This window comes from Magallana gigas, chromosome 8 (assembly GCF_963853765.1).
Source record: "Magallana gigas chromosome 8, xbMagGiga1.1, whole genome shotgun sequence".
NCBI classification, from domain to species: domain Eukaryota; kingdom Metazoa; phylum Mollusca; class Bivalvia; order Ostreida; family Ostreidae; genus Magallana; species Magallana gigas.
In genome coordinates this window covers 39,316,446-39,333,365 of record NC_088860.1, presented here as the reverse complement: position 1 = coordinate 39,333,365, position 16,920 = coordinate 39,316,446, and the positions used below count along the sequence as shown (strand labels likewise).

The 16,920-nt window shown below is 30.6% G+C and overlaps 1 protein-coding gene and 1 long non-coding RNA gene across 4 annotated transcripts; one reads left to right on the top strand and one right to left on the bottom strand.

The window, feature by feature from the left end:
• Positions 1-656: 656 nt before the first annotated feature.
• On the bottom strand, positions 657-11,371 carry LOC105329192 (coiled-coil domain-containing protein 89). 2 transcript variants are annotated; one of them, XM_066069143.1, is made up of 6 exons: positions 11,230-11,371; positions 7,081-7,164; positions 6,749-6,886; positions 6,258-6,365; positions 3,069-3,155; positions 657-2,677 (listed from the first exon to the last, which is right to left on the bottom strand). In XM_066069143.1, the coding sequence occupies exons 2-6, from the start codon at positions 7,118-7,120 to the stop codon at positions 2,070-2,072; spliced, it is 981 nt and encodes a 326-aa protein (XP_065925215.1). In that variant the 5' UTR covers positions 7,121-7,164; positions 11,230-11,371; the 3' UTR covers positions 657-2,069. The 2 variants fall into 2 exon arrangements, with proteins under 2 accessions (XP_065925215.1, XP_065925216.1); XM_066069144.1 differs by having other exon boundaries at positions 3,105-3,155.
• Positions 8,480-13,264, top strand: LOC136270707 (uncharacterized). Of its 2 annotated transcripts, XR_010708534.1 has the most exons (4): positions 8,480-8,527; positions 8,638-8,700; positions 11,237-11,575; positions 12,395-13,264. It is a non-coding gene; the product is annotated as an uncharacterized lncRNA (long non-coding RNA). The 2 variants fall into 2 exon arrangements; XR_010708535.1 differs by lacking the exons at positions 8,480-8,527; positions 8,638-8,700 and adding an exon at positions 10,463-10,824.
• The last annotated feature ends 3,656 nt before the right edge of the window (positions 13,265-16,920 follow it).

The following is a 16,920-nucleotide window of genomic DNA, read 5'->3' as shown; positions in this document are numbered from 1 at the left end:
TTTAGATTCTAGACATTGACCTATGCGTGCACGGGTTGACATTGCATATGATATCGGACATTTACGAAATAGATACATCGACACACCATATACTGAGCCTTCACTACAGTTAAAATGTCTCCCATAATGTAGCAGAAAATTGCAGATTCGCTCCGAAACGATTTTGGGGAAAATTAAGGAAGTTGCATAAAAAATAACAAATTATTCATAGCAAACCAGTTTAAGGCTGTAAATACCTCTCATCTAAAAAACTGATTCATAGTTTTGGAGAATTCGACACCTATTCACTAACTTTTTTACTCGCTTCAAATTTACACACCATGTTGTCAGTCGGAGCTATCAGGATTTTCCCGAGTAAATAGTGTTAGATTTATCTCCCGTATTTTCTTTGATGAACAGAATATATATAAGCAAATTTCCAATGAAAATTTACACGTATTTGTATTATCGTTTCTGAGTTTATCCAAATGTGATATTGTGGAAACATACACTAAAGAGCCGTCCGTGTTTAAGCGTGAACGTAATGTGCTTGTGCAAGATTGTAGAATCAAAACAATCCAAAAAAAAAATGGTAATCTTCAAGTACCAATGATGTTTAAAATATATAAAACACAAGACAGTAATCTTATGATTTATTATTATTAAAGCCCCAAAAATCGAGTCTATTATTTTAATATTGTAGTATAGATGCTAAATAGGTTGTTAAGTTATGAACTTTCAATTAAAAAAGAACAAAAATCATATACTTAAGCTTTAACATTTTAACCTTTTCCCCTATCTCTATGCAGAGCTCTTTTATCTTAGACAATTAATATATTCTAATCTGGCCACGATTGTTCAGGGCTGCAATTTAAAAAGAACTTACGACTTACGACCAAATTAATGAATGCTAATTAGTCACCAACTAATCAATGAATTATTCTTATGGCTGCAAAATATAATTATGAGAAATGAAATATTTGTAAACAAATGGTTTTATGTCAATTTTGTTCTCTAAAAATCGTCTTACAAGACAGTAAATATTTACGACTTTGTCGTACGTTCTTTTGTAAAATGTAGCCCAGTTCTCTTTAAAAAAAGGCTACATATATATCTTCTTCTAAAGAAGATCAATATATCTAGAAATGGCCACGACCAGCAAGCCGTCTTATTCGGTCACAATGAAATTATGCAATTTTACGCAACTATTCTAAACCAAGAAAGAAATAACAATAAATATACAGGCAAATGCATTAAATGCGAGTACAAACAGATTATGCACTTAAAACAATGAATAATAACGCAAAATCTAAGACAACATGAGTATTACTACACGATGGCCATGAAGTTAAATGTGCATTCAGATGTTAGAAAATCGAAAGGTTTTTATAACAGTGTACTGTTGCCTATTTATGAATAATTTTCAGCTTATACTTCAAATATAAAAATAGTAATTTTTAATATATACATGCAAATTGAATCGTCCAGTTTTTACGTTAGCATATCATTACTCTCAAGTATAACATGGGGTTAAAATTATGAGATTCTGAAATAAATGAATGTTCTTAACAAATAAATATCAATGTATAAAAATATCACCAGGACTTTTTGCGTAAGTTACTTTTGTTAAAAAAAAACAAAAACAAAAAACAACAAAAACAACAACAAAAAACACACAAACAAACAACTAGATAAAAAACAAACAAAGTGTTCATTGAAGAATAAAATATACGAGTATTATGATTATAACTTAACCCCCTCCCAACCCCTCCATTTACATAAATGAATTTATGAGGAAACGTGTACAGTTTGGTATGAACGTCATATGCATCAAAATATTCTCAAGAGCTAAATCTAAGAAATCAGCGATAAAAATTGGGATGCAAAAAAATTACATAAACCAAATTTAGAATTTAAAGCTATGAAAACATACTTTTATCTTTGTTGATACATGTACCCCTTTAGTCCTGTACAATTTAACCTATTCAAAATAATTTAACCCATTTCGACTTTAAATATTAACGTCTTTTAGTGTGTCATCTTACGTTGTATGATCTTCTTACAGTAGTCTGAGAGAAATGGCTCTTGTTTCAAAAAAGAAACATAAAAAGAAAGCCAGGAAGCAGCAAAAGAAGAAGAAGCAATAATAAAATGTAGGTGGTTTGCAGCGCCTGTTTGAACATCAGTAACCGTTGTTTGTCTGAGAGTAACAGTTGATTGTCTGTCAGTAACAGTTGATTGTCTGTCAGTAACTGTTGTTTATCTGAGAGTAACAGTTGATTGTCTGTCAGTAATTGTTGATTGTCTGTCAGTAACTTCTGTTTGTCTGTCAGTAACTGTTGTTTTTCCGCCAATAACTGTTCTTTGCCCGTCTTTAACTCTTCCCATCTAAGCTGGTACATTTGCTTATCCTTTCTTTCATCCTCCAGCTCAACATGGCATTCGGTAAGTTCCCTCTGTATTGAATTATGATCAAGCTGCAGCCTAGCATTCTGTCGTTGAACTTCATCTAAATTATTTTGTAAGACTCTTTGTCGTGTCTCCAGCTCATTAACTCTTCTCCTAGTCCGAGTATTTGACTCTCCTAAAAGCTGCGTTATGTTGGCCAATGACCTGTGTATTTCTTTCAGCCATCCTATATCCCTTCGAAGACGTTCTAAGGTGACTCTTAGCACCTGATTTTCGAAAAATGTCTGTCCTTTGTTTTAAAAAAATAACAATAACTCAGTTTTTTACGTTAAGTTAATGTATTGTATAAAACTGTATATTGATGTGAAAATAACTTTAATTTACAAATAGTTTTCAGGAGGGCATCAGCAAAATATTTTCAATTAGTTACATTTTAATGAATTTAATATCATTGTTAGTCAATCTTTTAAGGTGTTTGAAAACACGACTCTAAAATAGCATTGTAAACTACATTTCCTTGCTATAAATTATAAATCCAATCTTAACACTTATCATGAACGCCTCAATTTACCAAAAATATTCTTCTAGAAGCTTTAATTTTGCCTGTCATACAATATGCATGTAAATTGATGTAAATCAAATGTTAATTTGTTTAATTATTATATATGACTACAAAATACCTAGAGTCTTGCGAGGGGACTCAACCAGCTCATTACCTTCGAAGTTCAAAAGGAACTGGGCGAATTCTTGCACTGTGGGGGCACGACCTGCAAAATGGAAGTTTTATTACATCACCATATAATATTCCAATTTTTGTTTTTACACTTTTTTTCCTTAATAGTTTCCCTTCTAAAGTCCATTCAAAAGAAATAGATTTGTTTTAACAACATTATTTATTTAAAATTCCAAACAATATATGACATACATTAGAGCCAGCTGTGTGTTGTAGAAGATTATAGAGAACTCTATTGAAACATCATTTGATTTTTAAATGAAGTAGATTTTTCATTAAATGACTAGTAAAATCAAGAATGATATTAAAAGCACTGTGTCTGTAGTCAATAACAAAAATCGCATAACATTGCCATTACTGTATGATTCACTTTCCATTATTTAGTTTGTTAAAAATATAAAGTTTACTACATTCTACATCGCTTGCATTTATAAAAATGAAATTGAAAGTAAGCGAAATTCGTATTCCGTCTCTGTACTTTTTGTACTCTTGTACCCAATGTTGTTAATCAACTTAAATCAATTTAATTATTATTGTCTATTAATATTGATGTACTATTATTAATTATTATTGTCTTGTTGAAAATAATAAAAAAGTAATCAATGAATATCTGTTGTGGCAAAAATAAACTAAATTTAAATTCTGTTACTATTACAAACGTTTATAACAGAAGGGGGTTCATGTATCTAAAAAACCTTAATAAGCTGTATGGCAACGCACTTTAAAAAATTACGCAGTTTTCAAAGTGCGTTAAATTTGAGACCAAGTTAACCCACTTTGAGCTTTTTTCAAAGTGCGTTTTGAATGTATATCGACTCCTTTTAGTATCAAGACACGAAATTCACTTTGAAAAATATGTATAAAAATTGCAAACTCTGAAATTGAACTTCTAATGTGTTGATAGTATAATGATTTGTTGACACTAGTGAATCTAATTTACCGTCTTTGATAAAGTTGGGGTGGTGGTTAACCAAAGATACAGATCAATTACTAGTACATCATTTACAGTAAAATGGTGTCCCATACCCCTCATTTTCCTTCCAAAACATATTTGATACTCAGCAACTTAGAGTAAACGTTTAAAATCGGAAAAATAAGTAAGCCTTGTTTTAAATAAAATACAGCGATATTGAAAAAACGAGCTGGCCAAACAATAATTTCTCCAATGGTATGTTAAAAAATCTTTACGTGCTTCAACATAAACCCTCGTTTTAAATTTTTAAATCAATCATAAAAATAATAAATTGCATGTACATACACAAACTTTAAATTATTATAAACTTAAAAATAAGAATTAGAGTGTGTGTACATTATCACACATAGCCCAATGTACCGGATAAGAAGTAAATTTATTGCATAAACTAAAAGGGAAAATGCAGTTGCTAAGCGATGCAGTTTATGTCATATTGGGATAATTTAAATCTCCCGAGTTGTTCTTTATGTGTAAATTGTCAAACTACGTAAGCTTGTGAGAAAAGAAAATATTCTAATCGAGAAATCGCTTATCAAGTTACCTGATTATGGAATAGTTTCTTTTTAAAATATATCCCATGAAAGTGTAATATACCACTGCTATCAATTTTACCATATATTTCTTTTTTTTTAAAAATCGTTTTGATTTTCATCAAAGTCAATACCAAGATATTCCAATGAAACACAGTTAAAGTGATAAAGCGCTGCTAGATTTCTCCAAAATTGATGATGTGTGTTGTCATGATTTGAAAAAAAAATTAGACATAGTGATTAAACCAAAGTTTTACCTTCAAAGCATAAAATTAAAAATAATAAATGCCTATGATAAATAAAATACAGTTACATAAAATTTCAAATCAGCTTTCAAAACATAGTAAAGCGCTGCTTTTTACATGTAGTTCAAAATGGCACTTTGTTGTATAGATTTGTAATAAATGCTGCTTTAATCAGCCATTACATGTATCATAGTTCCTAATTTTTCATAAAATGTTTTATTTTTTAATTTGGATAATAGTTAATGGATCCATATGTTTAAGAATGTTAAAAATGTAAACCAGAACATTTTGTTCTAACACAAAAAGGGGATCAAATGAATGATATTCCAGTAATTGGTACATTCTCAATAAAATGTAATATTGTTGTTTTTAATTTTGTTTTCCCATATCTAATCTTTCAGAATAGTAAAACCTCATTCAGTTTTCAACAGTAGAAATCTTAGTCTCAAATGATGATGAATAAGTCTAGAGTTTGCAATTGTTTTAGTATGTTTTTCCCAAGTATAATAATATTATTCATTTACCTTTGTGAACGAGATATAAAGAGAGAAATAAAAGAAAATACTATCTAAAGATTCTCTGCCCTAAAACATCAAACACGTATAGTTTATGTACTGCACTACTTCATTTGATTTAAAAAATAAAAACGACAATACACTGGGGGATGTGAGAAAGGGATGGTATATAGATATCACCTTATAAAATTTGATCAATATAATGAGTTTTTTGTATTTTTTTTGCAAAACTTTTCTCCCCCCCCCCGGTAAAAGTTTAAATAAATGTCACCTTCCTGCATTAAATAGGACCAAGTACCGCCCCCTGTTGCTACATGCCTTAAAAATTGTGAGTTATCTGAGACAAAGTGAGAATATTTCTAAAGCAGTTATCTCTCATATTAGAGGGTCATTCCACCTTAAGCTAAATAAGGTAAAAACAATCATTTATTGTATATAAAATAATAAATTATTTTGACTAAACACTAAACAATTTTTTTTCAAAGTGCGTTAATACCGACAATATCAACGCACTTTGAAAAGTGAAGTTTTTTTCATAAGGCGTTGACTTGGTCCCAAAATCAAGACACTTTGAAAAAAAATTCAAAGAGCGTTATTCTTAAAGTGCGTTGTAACAAAGCATATCAACATGAACCAAGTGATTCTGCAGAAAATAAAATCGTTGTAAAAAAATTAATTAATTGTATTTTGTTTAAAGTAAAAACACAACTTTTTGATATATCATAGAGAGGTTAAGGTTGAGAGACAGTCTGAGATCATAAATTGACGGAAATTAAAAGCGCATTAGATTTGATGAAAGAAGCACATAAAATCGGGAAACAAATCAAAATTATTTTTTATCTAAATGTTGGTATACTCACTGCATTAACTTACCGAGTTGTCTATAGAATAGATCGCGGACCAACTTTTGATCCTGTTCAAGGATGTGATTGAAAACGGCATGTATAAAATTCATTTGCTGAGGAGCAACGTTTTCCCAACCTAAAAAAAAATATTTAAGTAGTAAATGTAACTTGCTTCCTTTTTCGTTATGTGTATCACAGAGCTTTTGTTTTATTACCCCTTTTCAGTTAACTTTGTTATTCTTAAAATAGATAAGTTTATTTTCATTTCAAGTTACATTTCTGCATTTAAATTTAAACTGAACAAATATAAAGTTGCCTAAAGTAATTAGTTACATGTAAATAATTCAATATTTGTTTGTACGCACTATTTCATTAGCAAAATCTTAGCAAATACTTTAATTCCACATTTATCGGTAATTACTTTATCTAGACGTTAACTTGAAATTCACAAGATCGCAGCGACTTGTTTTTGGGAATCAAGCACCATACTAGCACGTAAATAAAAGTTACAAAACGAACCTGGAAGACTTGCTGCGACTGTTAGAGGGATTGGAAGAGTACCTCCTGTATGCTCTCTTATTGTGTGGTAGGGGTGAGGAAAAGTATTGATATACTGCAACAAGTTATAGACATGCTCTGCATTTACTGGAGGATAACCTGAAATATCAGTCCATTCAACTTAATTCTTAAATATTGATAAATTAAATGAAAGATGGTTATGCTAAGATTTATATAGTAAGTTTTCATGCTGGTTCTTACATAATATAACATAGATAACTACCATTTTAAGAAATACCGTTTTGTATTAGTAAATCGTAATTTTTGATATAAATTTAAAAAATCAAATATACCTGTCAGTATTATGATGATACTGATAATGATATTTATCATTTCCTCATCAACTCCTTGTTGAAACTGCTGAGAAACCCCAGTGGCTAACATGATAAAAAGGATTTTTAAATGCAGTAACAATCAGTAATTTTAGGCAATGATAGTATTTCCGTCACTAAAAAGTCCACAATAGTGCTTTTTCAGAAATCGGGTATATCCGTGGCTGATATGGATCCATTATTAGTTTAAATTGAAGAACAGATTTTTTTCCGGTTTCTGATTCATCAAAATATAAAAAAAAATAATCGAATCCTAGTATTTGTCAATTATCTGCTATGTTAGGAATTTGATCATTAATATCTACTAGCTCTTTTACAACTGTACAACTCAGCATAAAAATAATTAACAAAACTTAATCTAAAATTACTATATTTTTGGCAGAATAGTGCCGAAGGTAAATAGATATTCCTTGTTTATCAAATGTATTGTAAAATTTGGAATGACTTTAATTTTTATAAATATGTTTATTTGGAAAATTAAAAAAATAAACAAATATTACTCTCAATGTCATGTTCTATTGCAAAATATATAAACGATTTTTAATAAGAGGACAATTACGCGGAGAAGATTTACATTATGCACTCAATGAGACCACATTCCAAGCTCTACATTTTATTGTTTGCAGCCAAATAAATTTTCTAGTTTAAAAAAAATACAAAAGCAATATCATACAAAAATAAACTAGAGCTTATATTGGTCTTTTTTGTGAAAATAATATTTTAAGTAAAAACCGTTTAAAAATCCATTTATTAATTTTATGAGGTGTCGAGCCGAGCCTCCTATATCATTATTCAAATGTTTATATCTCAACGATTTCAAACATATGCGTTCAGATAACTAGACGTTTAAAGGAGAAAAAAGTGTGTAAAGAACGAGACGTGTGTTTATCATAAATTAAACCAAACTAAATGTGGATTTGCATGCTAGGGGATAATGAAAATCAAAGGATTCTATGTCCCTACAAGTAGGTTATCTTGGGTCCGTATCTTATAGGGTAATTCCAACAGGTTCTCTGTGTTCCCTTGTCTGTCAGAATGGTACACACATTCAAGCTGTCTGTAAAGTCAGCTTTACTATTTAACCATGATATCAGTGTTAACGCAAGTAGTCCCAGTAAAAAATTGTGTTTTGAAAAAAATCAATGACCTGATTTGATTGATATTTTAGGTAAGAATAAAAAGAAAGGAAAAAATAAATCAAAATCAAGTAGAATATCGTGAAAATATAACATTTGAAGACGTAATAGTAAGTGTGTAAAAAGGCCGTTGTTCACATAGTCTCGTTCAACCAGACACTCGACTGTCTCCGTAAATCTCTGCTCGTCGGATATATACGGAAACAGCCGAGCGTCTGGTTGAACGAGACTATTGTTCACCATTCCCCGAACAGAAAGTTGGGTTTTCCAAGGTAAATGTTATGTAAAGGGATCGATCTCAAATCGAATCGTACAGATTTTTAAGACTTTGGAAATGATATTTGAATAGATATGTTATAGGGATATTCAACATTTATTGCAGTTTTGAGCTGGGTGTCTTTCAATGTGATTTTCATTCAATAAAAGACTAGGAGACAACAATGTGGTATGTGACCTGTTTAATTTTACCGACTGGTTTAATCATGAATGAGTTGCAATGCATTGTGGGTTACTACAAGAGATTAGGAGTTTATACATATTCAGTGAATATAACACAACATACATGTCATATACACGTTGTCGTCACACTGTCACATGTGCAGGGGTATACAGTAAAGGGATGCATTAATGAATGAACAGTTATAAATGCACTTTCTCCTCAAAACAGTACGTTAATAGTATTTTTTCAGACATTATATACAGCCCACAATATGTATCTGTCATGTTTTACTCCGTACAAGTAATATATATTTATAGTTGTCTTATCGTATTAATATCAATATTTTACTATTGACTATTTTACTATTTCACAAACCAACAAAACCAAGACGTAGATGGGCTGAGATTGCCCCCCCCCCCCCAAAAAAAAAGTAGTGAAAAGATTCTTTGCGACCGTTATATATGTACGAAATCCAGCTTCGATAAATTTAGAATGAGTGACAAAGTTGCCGTTGCTCATATTTCTGGCTGGGAGATTCACTTAAAAATATTTATTAATTTTTCATCGAAGAATTTCGGATTTCCATTTTCATATTCTAGTCTTAGATTTATTTATTAGTACTGAAGCATTAAGAAAAAGGAGACATAGTGTCATGCTTCACAGCTACATGCATCATATCATAGGCGTCGGAACCGGGGAGGGGGCTTACCTCTACCCCAAAACTTTTTTTCCGCAAAGATAAGCATAGTAGTATAATGATAAGCATAGTATTTTCCATTTCATCATTAAGTGTTTTAATATGGTTAAAATAACATGAACGGTAGTATTCTAGAACTACTTTAGAATTAAAATGTACATCTTACTTTAACAATGCACTTCGGTTAACATCCCAAATCCCCAACCCCTAAATTGTGATTTTGAGGATTGGCGAACTGTATTTAGGGGAAGGGGGGGGGGTCAAGATTTTGGCGAAGCCCCCCCCCCCCCCCCAACACACACACTTTAATTTGCTTCCGATGCCTCTGCATATTTAGAAGAGTATGTCAGTGGGTTTACTGCTTAAATACAATAATTTTGAATCTATAAAACAGATCTATCCTTGTGAGGTTTCTGGGTTTTGGTACATGTAAAGACAAACCCGTTTAGGAAAATTAGGGATACTTGATGGTATTGACAATTCAGGTTCTCAATGTATCTTACCCCCCCCCCCCCAAAAAAAAAAATAAATAAAAAAAATAATAATAAAATATTCAGGATAGATATTTGTGGAATTGGGAATTGAGAAATCAGATGGTTTTGTGAATGTGGAAAAAGGGACTGGGAATCATTGGCCCACATCTGCGCCTGTACTGAAAACCTTAGATTAAGCTTTTCGGATACCGTAACGCTTCAGTTTAATATAATCAATTGAAATGCGAGAACAATATTATTGTACCGAATTGAATAATAAGAATTAGAATAAAATATGTAAGTATCAATATTACTTACTTATTGGTAATAAAGCTGTCATAATAAATTCCGATAGATCATGCACACTCTACAGTCACTTTTGATGGATATATTTTAGGAACACCTCGAAGTCTTGCAAGCTCAATTTGCGATAAGTCCGAGGTGTTCCGAATAAGCACAGAAGCCCATTTTCTAGGCCTATTTTATTTATAACTTTCATGAGGACACGGAACATCACCGATTGGTGCAGACATTTGTTACTTCCTTTACAATCTCAATTCGAGTCAGTGGACTTAAACCGAAAGTTAGTCGGGCGTATTTTGCATTTCACGCAAGCCGTTTGACTCACTTAAACTTTGTGTAACTTTTTATCGTAGTGTATGTGACCTGTTTAATTTTACCGACTGGTTTAATCATGAATGAGTTGCAATGCATTGTGGGTTTCTACAAGAGATTAGGAGTTTATACATATTCAGTGAATATAACACAACATACATGTCATATACACGTTGTCGTCACACTGTCACATGTGCAGGGGTATACAGTAAAGGGATGCATTAATGAATGAACAGTTATAAATGCACTTTCTCCTCAAAACAGTACGGGATGAAGGACAGCTTGTAATAACATTGCAAACGCCAACAAAAAGTTATAAACAACAGGTAGACGTTCAAATCGAAAGTAAGTTGGCTTGATATGTGTTATCATTAGGATTCCTTGTGGCTAGATTTTGTGAAATGCAGACAAATACAACTATATACTAATATATCAATAAAACATATTTTTATTTTTGTTACATTGAAGAAAACTGGTTGTAAAGAAAGCTACAATCCCCAGTTATTATTAATTATCTGAAATAAATTCAAATATATTTTTTCTAAACCTATAATATAAAAACAAATCTTTTGTCTAAACCATTATCTTACAATATTGAATAAACTGCTCATCATGAATGACACATAAAAGATATATAATGAATAATTGATTTAATTTATTATATAGATATTAGCAAATGTCTTTGATTTGGTAACATGCATTAGAAAAAGGAAAACGATTTGATTTGAAATTAAACCTGTATCTGATTACTTTGTAGGTGAACTTTCTTCAGTCCGAATGGAGGTTGGTCAGTCAGCGGTAGATGAACAGTTTGAGATCAGGTGCTTGTCAACAAGTGGATGTACATCTGCATCAATAAATTTCATTGGAACTCTGGGAAATACAACTTTTCCTCTATATGGAATGAATTTTACTTGTATCACAACATATAACGGCGATGATGGTTGGTCCGTAGGTTGTACCGGAAGTATTCCCGAAAGTGTTGTCAGTTCCATTGACGAGATTACCTGCCGCCCTGTTCTTCAAAACCAGACAGAGGCTGACGAAGCGGAAGCTAAAATTTCAAAAGAAGTTTTAGTTTGTAACGACAGTTTAAGTATGTATTAATAGTATTTCAATAACTCGGCCGATATTTGATACAGTATTTGCATTTACAGCTAAAAATTAACAGATATGAATTTCAATCCTGCTTCACGTTGTACAATATTGTAGAGTTATTATATTACCTCTTAAATTAATTGGTATGAATATGCCCTTATTTTCTTACTCTTACATATAAATAATTATCGAAAAATCCATTACATTATGATATAAGTTTTCTTTATACTATGAATTTTTGTTATTCTAAAATTGTCTATTTTAATTCGTTCCAGATTTGATTTAATACTACCAAAATATAAAAACCCATACAACAAATGAAACATCAGACCATTTCTAAATCAAGATAATTTATTTATTTATTACCTTTTTAGTTAGTATTGCAATTATTTAGGGTCTATAATCAACGTTTTGATACAAGTTGTCTCGAATTGATTGTGTTACAGTATTTTTCATTTTTTTTTCTGTGGGTTATCTTTTTTTTTGCGTGTCGTCATATTTTTTTTTGCGTGTCATCATATTTTTTACTGCGTGTTATGATATTGTTAAATTAACAAATACACCTATTAAAAACATAACATGTTCTAAACAGTAATGAAAAACACACATTAGCTATATTTAAATAAATCACATTGCTATCAAACTTTCAAAGAAAAAAAGTAATGTTAACTGTGAATCTTCCTTGTTTTTAAAAAAGAAATTAGTATATATTGAAATCGATTTTAGATACTAGTTATATTGTTATATCATATGTTACGAACGTGTTTTGTAATATTTCTACCATTTATCTTTTCGTTTGTTTCTTTTTTTGGTACAGATTGTAGTTTTGACTGTTCTGGAGATAATCAGGACAGGTTTTATTCAGATCCAAAATTTTGCAACATTTTCCACCGCTGTGAGGACGATAGACTCTACACAGCTCCCTGTGGTAAAGGGGAATACTTCTCTACTCAAGCCTGCGTCTGCAGCCATATTGATGACGTCATAAAGGAAATGGGATGCGATAGGGATGGGATGCGACTCAACGTAGAAAACGTAAAAACGATATGCACGGATTCTACTGGAAGTTAGCGCACGGGTGTATTTGCACGATGTACGTTTTGCAATTATAAGCTAAGGTGATCGTATGAACACATTGAAGAATTTTCGTGACTCTTCATGTTTCGTGCTGGCTTTTTATCGACAACATATAAACCTTGCAAAATATGAAATACATGAAATTTAAAATTCAAAGGGCGAGTTTTTAATGTTGAAGAAGCAATTTTATAAGATTCTTAGTTCAATTCTTTACTAATAAAGTTATAAATGTTTCATTTTAGGAAACATTCACAGTCAATTCAAATAACTTGTAGGAGTTGCACAAAAAATAAAAGTCACCTGTGTAATAAACCAGTAAATAAATATCATCAATCTGTTTTCATCCGTTACCCACCCGTTTAAACCCGTCTAGGGCTATACTAGGTACAAATGCTTATATCAACACATATCTTACATTTTACTAGTAAAAACGTTTCCTATTTCAGTTTTTAATCAATGAAAGTATTTGAAATAAAACCCTCTTTAATATATTTATCATTTAAAATTATAAATACAAATAAAGAAATAGGCGAAAAAAAATTGAATCGAATCAAATAAATGATAGACATACAATCCTTAATGATTGAAAGAAAATTTTGGTATATCTTCTAAGCGGAATTAATAAATCATTTTTTATAAATCGATATTTGTTATATCTTCGTTAAAAATAGTCTGTGTTTTCAGAGGTTTTTAACAAATCTTTAATTTTATGTAAAAAAAAAAAAGCCTTCGTTTGTTTTCATTATTATGATATTTTATCTAATTAACTTGTCGATGTGTGATTATGCTGAGAATTTTTTAAGCTAAAACAGAAAAAAAAATGAAAATTTACACTCAGATATTAATTTCATACCACAGTGTTAACATGTGCGGTCTTATGCATCAGCGATATCAACTTAAAATATCAAGTTTTACGTGTGGAATTTGATTACAAATTTCAATATTGTTTGAAACGCACTATTTCATTGTCTAAACAAGAGAAAAGCAGTCAATGTGACTGCAAACAGAGTTTTCTTTTGTGTGAACAGTATTTATAATCCATTTGTCAACCCTGAATTGATTAACACAATCCATCCATAGAAATCTTAAAAACTGTAAAAGGCGTTATCCGTACAATAGGGGTACCCTATATGAAATACTCTGCGAGAGAATGAGAAGGTTCATCAGCTCGTATTTAATAAAAAAATCAAAATCCAGGAAATATGCACAGCTCTGATATATGTACAATTGATCTGCAAAAGAACAACTTCCTATCTTGAAAACTGTAGGAGGAGTTATCCGTACAATAGTGTATCCTTTTGGTAGCCGCCTGCTCTTGATGATAGGACATATCATGAAAAATAATACATTTAATAATAAGATATCTAAAATCGTTTACATGTATACACGTTTAAAAAAGTTTACGATTATATAAAACGTTTTGTAGTTTCTAAAGCGTAAACTGTCTCACCCAGTTTAATCTGGTATTATATTTATGCAGCAATTTAATTAATTTCTTTATTATATTTGAACAGATACAGCCTTTTAATATCGGAAAATATTACCTTAAAAAAGACTGATGAAAATAAGAATATATCTAACCATGTGTCCTCAATCGATATGCTTTAACCAGGTGTATAAAGATTGATATTGAAAATATCAAAAACTATTATCGTATACAAATATCATATTATGTTAAATTATTTGTGTTTTTGTTCTTGATGCTTTTTGTCAGTATTCTATGCCGCTTACAATAATTTGTATTATGTTTAAGTATCTAAAAGACATAAAAGAATGAAAATATTCTACAATATATAAATAAGTGACATAGAAAAAAGAATTGTGAAGTTTTAAAAGAGATGTCTATCGATTTATTTACAGAAATTTTTAATGTACTTACAATTTTTTTTCAGATAAGTATATTTAATTGTTATATCAATTTAAGGAGGCTGGGTGATCACCATGTTAACATCAGACCTTTTTTTTTCTTTAGATATGCTAAATAGTTTGTTTAGCCATAAACTGTCAATTAACAGAGAACAAAAATCATATACTTAAGCTTTAACATTTTAACATTTTGCTATATCTTTATGCAGAGCTCTTTTATCTTAAACAATTAATATATTCTAAAACAGTCACGGTCGTCCAGGGCTGCGATTTACAAAAGAACTTACGACTTACGACCACATTAATGAATGCTAATTAGTCACCAACTAATCAATGAATTATTCTTATGGCTGGAAAATGTAATTATGGGAATTGAAATATTTGTAAACAAATGGTTGTATGTCAATTTTGTTCTCTAAAGATCATCTAACAAGACAATAAACATTTTCGACTTTGTCGTTAGTTCTTTTGTAAAATGTAGCACAGCTCTCTTTAAAAAAGGCTACATATATTTTCCAAAAGAAAATGAAACATAAAATAACATTTCATAATTAATTAAATAGTAAAAAAGCAATCAAATAAATGTTAAAAAAGTGAAATGAAATGTTTAAACCTTTTAATGATAGAACAGTGTTTACATAGAAAACATTAAGAAACAGATTTGATATATTTACGATTTATAAAGCAAAAACATCTTCAGCAATTTTTTTCACGCGTTTCAATCTAGAGTTTTTCAATATCAGTGAAACGTTTTAATAACATTCATCATTCATTTAAAGTAAATCTTTACTCAACATTCAGATCTAAATAAAGGTAGAATGTACAAAAATTTATGATATAAAGTTAATTCATAAGTTGGATAACTTTATAATGAATAAATAGATGAATATTAGAGTCTCTTTCCACAAATTTGAAAACAAAATAATATGTTTCTGCCCATATGATACAAAATCTTAATTTAGGCATTTTTATAAACATGGAGTGATGATGAAACAAGTAGTTATCATCTTAAAAATAGATTTTACATTTTTTGTCATACTTTGATGCCAAATATTGAATTTCTATCGTCCTTTCTCCAACATAAAGTTTAAACAAATATGCAAAATAAAAATAAAGGAACAGATGACAACAACAGTAGATGCAGAAAATTTAAAAAAGTATAAAAGTTAAATACTGTTCGTAAAAATCATTGTTCACTATATTTCTCCACCAGCGTCGCTCTCCCTACAATCCCTATGAAAGTCGAGGACCTTTTACCTGAGTATTTCGATTAACAAGTTATGTACATCTCATATCGCCGTGTTAAGGAGGCTGAAAGGTCAACAAATTCACTGTCAGATCTGCCTTAAGTTTTCCAATATGATTTGTTTCACTACAAATATTAATTAAGTAAAGGAAACTTGTATATATTTTTACCATTTGAACTTGGGTTCTTTTATGCACTTTTATATACATCTCTTCCTCCAAAGGAGATCAATATAGTCTAGAAATGGCCACGACCAGCGAACCGTCTTATTCGGTAACAATGAAATTATGCAATTTTACGCAACTATTCCAAGCTAGGGAAAAATAGCAATAAATATACAGGCCAATGCGTTATATGCGGGTATAAACAGATTATGCACTTAAAACAATGAATAAAAACATAAAATCTAAGACAACATTAGTATAACTATACGTCTGCTTATTCTTTAAAATTAAAAAAAGTAATTTTTAATATATACATGCAAATTGAATGGTCCATTTTGGGGGATAGCACATCTTTATAATATGTATAACATGGGGTAAAAATGATGAGATTCTAAAACAAACGAATGTTGATAACAAATATATAGCAATGTCTAAGCAGTCACCGGCACTTGGACTTTGTTGGCCTAATCAAATTATGTAAAGTCCACAGGGCTTCTCAGAGATATTATCCACTGTAGATCTGCGAAGGCAACTTATTAGCATCAGGGAAAAAAACGTCTTTTAAAGTGTTATCTTACACTCAACGATCTTCTTAAAAGTGTCTTGGAGGAACGGCTCACGCAAGATCTTGTTTCAAAATTTAAAAAGAAGGATAAAAAGAAAGGCAAAAAGCAGCAAAAGAAGAAGAACCAATAACGACAGTAACTGTTGTTTGTCTGTCATTAACTGTTGATTGTCTGTCAGTAACTGTTGTTTGTCTGTCAGTAACTTCTGATTGTCTGTCAGTAACTGTTGTTTGTCTGTCAGTAACTTTTGATTGTCTGTCAGTAACTGTTGTTTGTCTGTCAGTAACTGTTGTTTTCCCACCAGTAACTGTTGTTTGGCCGTCTTTAACTCTTCCCATCTAAGTTGGTACATTTGCTTATCCTTTCTTTCATCCTCCAGCTCAACATGGCATTTGGTAAGTTCACTCTGTATCAAATTATGGTC